The 8,522-nt window shown below is 39.0% G+C and overlaps 1 protein-coding gene across 2 annotated transcripts in view; it reads left to right on the top strand.

Annotated features, from left to right (window-relative positions):
* LOC119781104 (zinc finger SWIM domain-containing protein 6-like) overlaps positions 1–8,298 on the top strand; it is a 64,338-nt gene extending 56,040 nt beyond the window's left edge. For both annotated transcript variants that reach the window (XM_038281473.1, XM_038281472.1), the window contains exons 11-14: positions 2,746–2,903; positions 5,164–5,327; positions 6,721–6,802; positions 6,875–8,298. In XM_038281473.1, coding sequence (XP_038137401.1) covers positions 2,746–2,903; positions 5,164–5,327; positions 6,721–6,802; positions 6,875–7,740 — 1,270 coding nt within the window. In that variant the 3' untranslated portion in view covers positions 7,741–8,298. The remainder of the gene's footprint in view (positions 1–2,745; positions 2,904–5,163; positions 5,328–6,720; positions 6,803–6,874) is intronic.
* The last annotated feature ends 224 nt before the right edge of the window (positions 8,299–8,522 follow it).

Below are 8,522 nucleotides of genomic sequence, written 5' to 3' on the forward strand. Positions count from 1 at the left end.
AGTTTGGAGGTCTGTAGTGATTGACTCTGCAGAAAGTTGGCGACCTCTTCGCACTATGCGCGTCAGCATCCGCTGACCCCGCTCCGTCAGTTTACGTGGCCTACCACTTCGTGGCTGAGTTGCTGTCGTTCCCAAACACTTCCATTTTCTTATAATACAGCTGACAGTTGACTGTGGAATATTTAGGAGCGAGGAAATTTCACGACTGGATTTGTTGCACAGGTGGCATCCTATCACAGTTCCACGCTGGAATTCACTGAGCTCCTGAGAGCGACCCATTCTTTCACAAATGTTTGTAAAAACAGTCTGCATGCCTAGGTGCTTGAATTTATACACCTGTGGCCATGGAAGTGATTGGAACACCTGATTCCAATAATTTGGATGGGTGAGCAAATACTTTTGGCAATATAGTGTATATATATATATATATATATATATATTTTTTTTTTTTATTTTTTTTTTCACAATGTGCCCCAGTTTTTTTGCATATTTGAATGTTTTCCCTTTCTAACACTATTTCTGTTTTTTTTTTACAAACAGTTACTTAAAAAGCTGACAGATAAACGTGTTTTTAGCGAGGCCTTGTTATTATCTATCTCAAAAATGGCTCTCACAGATATACAAGGTGAGTGTCACTACCCGATACGTCACGGAAGCACGATCCGTTCTGCGCATGCGCGAATAGATATACATCCGGGTGTAAATAAATAATGTAATTATGGTACTAAAACTACTTATATCTATCCTTAACTCACTAAAGAATACTAATAAACATCTGTAAAAAAATGTTTTATAACTTTTGTGAGACAAACTATATAGCATAAGGTTAAAACAAAACGAAAACAAGACTAGATTTATGTTTCAATCCAAAGCCCAGTGATAAAACAGGATTTTAAGGCATCTTTTTTTGTTAGGAAATACATTATTAACATTATATTTTAGCACGTTTACAATTTTGGGAGGGAAAACATTATTTAGGTATTTTTATTTATTTTTATATTTATATTTTTATATTTATGGCTTAAAATAATAGCTTAGACTTATTTCAACAGGGAACGTCACCTGCTGAAAAGTTTTATTTTGATGAGAAGTATCTTAGCAATTTGATATTGCCCCATAATCTTGATAGTTATTTATGATACCTTTTTTTAATCAAAGTGGTTGTAGAGAAAAGGTGATTTAATTTGTTTATCATAGAGCTGTTATTTTACTTGAGTTTGTTTGCTATTGTTATTGTTTCTGTGTAAAGCATGTCAGGACTGTTTAGTAAAACATGTTAAGTGAGAATGAAGCAATAAAATAAAAAGTCCTTGTGCTTTTTTACTCTGCAGTGCACGAAGACTTTTTTCATCCCTTTTTATTTATTTTTTTTGTTTAACTTTTTTTTTCCCTCTCGAAACAATGACCCAGTGAAACGTTTTGCTCCAAAATCATTTGAGGAAGCTTTGTTAGTAGGACCGTCCTTATCCAATAGAGGCTTTCTGGTGCAAACCAAACAAAGACAGGAATGTTGATGAGGCCTTCGTCTTTACTCAAGGCTCTCTCTTTTTAAAAAATGTCTCTGTGCTGCAGCCCAGGCATCTTCCAGAAGGCCCCAGTGTGGTAGCAGCTCTTCGCCTATATGTGGCATGAACCCTGCTGTTGCGGGAGCTTTCGAACATGTCCGTTTCGCGGCAAGTGCCGACGTTCACACTTTTGTTTTGTTCTTTTTATCACCCTTGCTGTCTGAGAGCTGAGCCCCCTCTTTTGCTCTTGTAGCCAAAAGCAAGCAAAGACAAGGCTGTTTTTTTTTTTTCAACTTGTGCATGCCTTCACTCACGTGGCAGTGAGATCACACACACTTTTGCTCTGAAATTGAAACTGGCATTTAGCATCACGTTGCTTTTACTGGGCAGCTTTGATGTGTTTTCAAAAGGGCAGGTGTGTATGTGTGTGCGGCTCTCTTCACTGATGTGTGTTGGTATTTGTTTGATGTGTGTCCAGCCTTACAGGGCTGGAAGGTGAATTCCTTAATTTCCCCACGGACTCAATTAGCTTTGTGATTGGCTGAGAGAAGGCCAGGTTGTGCCGTCTTCTAAAGAAAAGAAGACCTTTGAAACTGAGGTGGGAGCGGAGGCAGGAAAGAAAAAGAGAAAAAAAAGGTGAAGCAGAATAGCAGATGAGCAGGCCACAGTGGTAATCGTGTGGTGCTCCTGATGCTCCAGAAGACTCAGCCCTGTCTGGATTATTATAATGAGAGACAGAAACCAGAGAAGCTCCTCGATCCTCCAGCAGGTGTTGCACAGCTCTGACTTCATTATAACCAATTAGAGTGAAGAAAATACTAATTATACCTTAGTTTCTAGGTGATTAAATGGTAGGTTGAAAGTAAATTGCAGGGATAGGGTAACTGAAATCCCCCCGGTGGCGACTTAAGTCATTTTCATTTTGAAGTCACACAAAGAGCGCCATAATGAAGACTTTTTCTGTCTATGCTGTATCTCTGTCTGACTGCCTGTTAGACTAAAAAAGAAGGGGGGATTTCATTATGATGTTGATCATTTGAGCAACTTTAATGTGGTTCTCTCTGATCACCAACCCTCATTTATCTTGCCTGCACTTTTTCCTTATCTTGAGTTTTTTTTCTCCATCATTTGTTGAAAGTTTCTAATTATTAGAGTAAAACTTTAACTTCGATGCCATATCTTCAAAGAAAAAAACATGTTTTTTAAAAACACTTTTTTTCCCCCTGTGTTTCTCCATCAGGTTGCCTGTGTTGGAGTCCACGGCATCATCTGGTGACCTCTCACGACCTCACCACATTGTGTCTGTAGTTCCAAACCGCTACCCGCGCTGGTTCACGCTGAGCCACATAGAGTCTCAGCAGTGTGAGCTGGCCTCCACCATGCTCACTGCGGCTAAAGGTGCACATTCACTTGCAAAGTTGTTTGTAAAAATGGCTTATACTTATTGTTACCAGGGTTGTTTTTTGACAGCCATCTTAATTTTAGTCCTAGTCTTCAGGACGAAAACTATTATTAGTCTTGGTCACATTTTAGTCATTACAATATGTGATAGTTTTAGTCAGGTTTTAGTTGACTAAAACTTAAAAAGGTTTTGGTCTAGTTTTAGTCAGTTTTATGTTGCAAAATGTTAACCTTTACAATTTCGAATAACAACCAGATTCTTTACCAGACTGGCAGCTCTTGCCTAGATACTACTATTGCTTGGCATATAATGCTGCTCTGTCGTTCATCATTGCTGTTGGGGAGAAAACTTTGATTTATAGGATTCAAATAAACTTTTTTATGAATTAATGCCCTACTTTATACAAAAGTGTCTCACAATAATTGTGAAAATAGCTGATCTAGTTCAACACATCATATTTTTTAAATATAGCAGACAGACAAGCTAACAAAATTTACAATAAAATAATGGTTCTAGACATACAAGGTTTCCATCTCAAAGCAAAAAAACTTCCTGATCTACTATGAATTGTGCATTACACACAGATCAATAAAATCCTACTTGCTCCAAAAAAGCAAAGAACAAAAAAAAATGTTCTTTCCTCTGCAATTTTTGCCTTTTTCTGAGAATTTCCCCCATTGTTACCAATGCTCAAGGAGATTTAAATTCAAGGGGTTTTGATATAAAAACAAATACAGAGAGAACCTACATATTTGCCTTTTAATGCCATTGCAATCCAGATCTAAATTGAATGAATATGCTAACTAAAATGTTGACATATTTTAAGGAAATAGAGAAAATGTTTTAATGACAATACATAGAAACATTTACATCATATTTAAATAAATAGAAACAAGAAAAATGAGAGAGAAATATTCAAAGATCTATGTACCTTCTCACCTGGCTCTTTATCCAAAAATAAACAATGCAATTAAATATTTTCTCAGGTTAAAATTTAGGGATTCCTCTTGGTAGAAATTAAAGAATGTTTAGCATAACCTCTTGTGCGCTGGAAGAAATAAAATCTTGATAAACTAAGGGTTTTTTACGCTTGGCAGAGGATGATCAGTCATATAGTTTATTAAGTAGTGAGAGCAGGAAGAGCCATACTGCTGAGAGCGAACCCTCGGTGTGGAGGGAGAGAAGCGCAGACTATGAGCCAAGCGCACACAAAGACGCATTTCTACACAAGCACAGACAGAAGGGCAGAATTTATCAAAGTTCAGCACACAGTTCCGTCAGACACCCGGACCATTCTGGATTATTTTCGCCCTGCTGCTGCCATGATCCATCTGTGGTCATGCAGAATGAACACAGCTGCCCCAAACATGATGCAGCAGCACGGCTGATACCGTTCAGCAGCACAGTGATCCATTTTAAATGTCTGACCGACTACCCGGTAATTTTTATTTGGTCTCGTCTCATCTCGTTGTCTAAAATTCACACCGATTAACACTCAAGTTTTCGTCAACAAAGATCCATATTAACCTTGTCAGTTCTCGTTATTATCTTTTATTTTTTAAATGGAGAGTCCACAAAATAATTTCGTCTTCCTCATCGTTGATAAAAAAAAAAAAACACATTGTTACCCCTGATTTAAGAGTTGTTGTTTCTTTATTAGTTTACACTCATGTCAGTTTTACACCTTTCTTTACTGTTTACAGTAGTAGCCGTTCAAAATTTCCCCACTAACTTGACGGGCCCTTGGCTGGTCCCCTAAGGTTACTTTTTAAACATCAGTCTTTGTACTAAAATATTCTTTCTGTCATGATTTGTGAACATTACGATCTAAAGAGAAGCGCCTTCTTCTGGTCAGACCCTGTAATTCAGTGACTGGGAAGGGTCATTTTGAATGCCTGCTACTGTACCAAAGTAAAGATCTTATTCTGAAGGTAGTTTAAAGATTTTCAATAAGAAAGCATCACATCTTTTCATTTTTAATGTTTTCCCAAAAAGGATTTATGAAACTTCACAAAATGTATGAAATTCTAATATTTTACTAATAATATTATAATCTGGCATTCGTATGTGTTTCATTAAATCAGTTTTTGTTCAATAATGTACTACCTTGTTAGCAAAGCACCTATTAATGCTGATATGATGTAGAACATTAACTACACATCTATGGGTCCTAATAATTGTAGTCAGTTATACATAATGTTAAATATATTTCTGAGATTTTTTTTGACCTTTCTCTGCTCTCTGTGTGCTTTCAAGGTGACAGTCGCAGATTAGAGACAGTCTTGGAGTCCATCCAGAAAAACATTCACTCCTCGTCTCACATCTTCAAACTGGCACAGGACGCCTTTAAGATCGCCACTCTCATGGACAGCCTGCCGGACATCACTCTTCTCAAAGTTTCTCTGGAGCTTGGCCTGCAGGTGTGCAAACACATCTCCACCGTAGGTCAAAACGACCCGACGCCTCCAGCTCTAAACACAAGGAGGATGTTTGGCCTGATCATATTGACTAATAGGGTCAAATTAGGATGCAGTCTCAGTTTATTTTAGTCTACAAGTTCTAATCACAGACTGGAAGAAAGATCAGTTCTCAGTAAGCTGAAATGCATTTACTCATGCACACAATTACAATGTAGAGTTACAGCTGTTTCTGAAATGTCTGGACGTTGTTGTATGGGGTTTCATTCCTGTATCTACACATTTAATCAAAATGTATGTGCATTACTGTTCTTTTTCTCCAGACTTAACGATATATAGTATTAATTCCTTGCAATGCTGCATGTGACATTCACCACTTAGTGTGAATAATGAAGTCATACAGTCTACACAGATTTCTTTTTGATGTTATCATTTTCAGGAAGAGATATACTAATAGTAATAGTATAGTAAACACTAATAAATAAATCTTTTTTTACCAAGAAACTAATTTCATTCCATCTTTTTGAAAAAGATAAAAACTAAGTTCATATTTTTCTGTTGTATTCCATTTTGCCCTAAATATCTTACCCTTAAATTATCCATATACAGCCTTATATGAACAGATACATTCTTGCTTCATTAATTTATCCTTTTTATTAATGTCCTAGCCTATGTTTCACTTTATTTTTTATGGTTTATATATATTTGGTTGATCATATTGATTATATCGAATCGATTATATGTTATTTGATGTTATATTCTTAGGTTTTCATTTCATTTTATTCCATATTTCTGGTTTCCTTTTTACTTTTATTCTGTAGTTATTTATTTAGATCAACAACAAATCCGAGTACATGGCAAATTACAGAGATATTTTTACCTGCCTGTTGGCTGCTCAGGTGTGTGCTAACACCAAGTCCACACCACATTTGGTATGAGGGGTCGAAGCTGGATAATCTCAGACCATCTGCCAAGGTATACTTCAAGGCCCGTGGTTTAGCTTTTGATCGTAGCAGCTTTAAGTGCAATCCACCGCGGGTCCATCCCTAAAGCTTGGACTTTATTTGTTCAAAAAGATCCACAAAATAATGACTGAAAAATTGGCAGAAATCATAGCAACAAGTTGTTGCAATGATGAAGGCAGAGTCCAGACTTCAACATAATTGAACTTAAGCGAGGCTGTTTAGGAGGTTAGTGGGAATAAAAACTAGGATAGAAAAAAAAAAGAAAAGAAAGTTAAATAAAAATTAATGACAAGGCACCCCTCATGCGTATTAATGGTCTCTGGCTTTATAGCTTTTCAAGTAAAGAGTTTGCATATAAACTGAACTGGTTGGGGTTTTGGTTCTCCAACTCACCTGTCACTCCTTTCTCCATTACTTCTTGCCTTCTTCAGGTCATGAGAATAACTCTGTCCACATTAAACTGGAGGAGGAGAGAGATGGTTCGCTGGTTAGTCACATGTGCCACTGAAGTTGGTAAGTCTCATTCCAAGACGGGTTAGATCCACGTTTTCAAACATATCCTCATTGTTTTATTGTGTCCTCCAGGTGTGTATGCACTGGACAGCATCATGCAGAGCTGGTTCACCCTCTTCACCCCCACAGAAGCCACCAGTATCGTGGCCACCACCGTTATGTCCAACAGCACCATAGTTCGCCTGCACCTGGACTGCCACCAGCAGGAGAACCTGGCCTCCTCCGCCCGCACGCTCGCCCTGCAGTGCGCTATGAAGGACCCTCAGAACTGCGCCCTCTCTGCTCTCACGCTCTGCGAAAAGGACCACATTGCCTTCGAGACAGCTTACCAGATTGTACTGGACGCTGCAGCAACGGGAATGAGCTACACGCAGCTGTTCACCATTGCACGCTACATGGAACACCGTGGCTACCCGATGCGGGCGTACAAGCTCGCGACGTTAGCCATGGCTCACCTGAACCTCAGCTACAACCAGGACACACACCCCGCCATTAATGACGTCCTGTGGGCCTGCGCACTCAGTCACTCGCTGGGCAAGAACGAACTGGCCGCCGTCATCCCCTTGGTGGTTAAAAGCGTTAAGTGCGCCACCGTGCTGTCTGACATTTTGCGGCGGTGCACACTGACCACCCCCGGGATGGTGTCGGCGCTGCACAGCCGCAGGAACTCTGGGAAGCTGATGTCTTTGGACAAAGCGCCGCTCAGGCAGCTGTTGGACGCTACCATTGGGGCCTACATCAACACCACGCACTCGAGGCTCACGCACATCAGCCCGCGGCACTACAGCGAGTTCATCGAGTTCCTGGGGAAGGCCAGGGAGACTTTTATGATGGCTCACGACGGACACATCCAGTTCACCCAGTTCATAGACAACCTGAAACAGATTTACAAGGGCAAAAAGAAACTGATGATGTTAGTGCGGGAGCGATTCGGCTGAGGGCGAGGCTCCTCTTCCACTCTAGTACTTTTCTATTAACTTGAGTCTGCCTTTTGAACTTTTTTTGGACTAATGGACAGGTAAGAGGGATGTGACTTGTAGAATGAAGCAAAACCAGAACGGAAAAGAGGAGAAAAAAATCCAGAGCCACATGCGGTATTATTGTTCTTGCTGTTGTTATTGTTATAAACATTATTGCTATTATTATTATTATTATTACTATGATTAATATTATTACTACTATGTGTACAGAAGCATTTTTATTTTTAAGAAGAGAGGAAATTTGTCACATTGTGAATGTTGTGCGTACTTCTCTACATGTGTGCGAGATGAAAATGAAACGTGAAATGGCTTTTTTTTGTTTGTTTTCTATATTTTTATTATTTTTTTTTCAAACATTCCCCCCCCCCCACTATCAATGTATGTTGAGTTTTACTTTAATGAGTGGCTGAAGCCTTTGTACAATAACGCTCATGTTTAAAAAAAAAAAAAAAAAAAAAAAGAAGAAAAAAAAAAGACCCATTTCAACGTCTCTGTATCCTCAAAGAGAAACTAAGGCTTTAAAATTACACAGAGCACCTCCCTATGGTCTAGGCCCTAGCTGATGGGCACTGGGCAGCATTGCACAGCTTAGCTCGGCTCGACACAGCTTGGGTTAGCACTGATATAAAAAAGGCGCCATCAGCATTTCCTCACTCATAGCAGCAGCACTTGAGCTTTCTCTGGGTCGCTCTATACAACAACGCTCTTAACTAAATCTTGTTGTTAATGTTATTATTATT

Source organism: Cyprinodon tularosa, unplaced genomic scaffold (assembly GCF_016077235.1).
Source record: "Cyprinodon tularosa strain WSP-4 unplaced genomic scaffold, ASM1607723v1 ctg171, whole genome shotgun sequence".
Classification (NCBI taxonomy): Eukaryota; Metazoa; Chordata; class Actinopteri; order Cyprinodontiformes; family Cyprinodontidae; genus Cyprinodon; species Cyprinodon tularosa.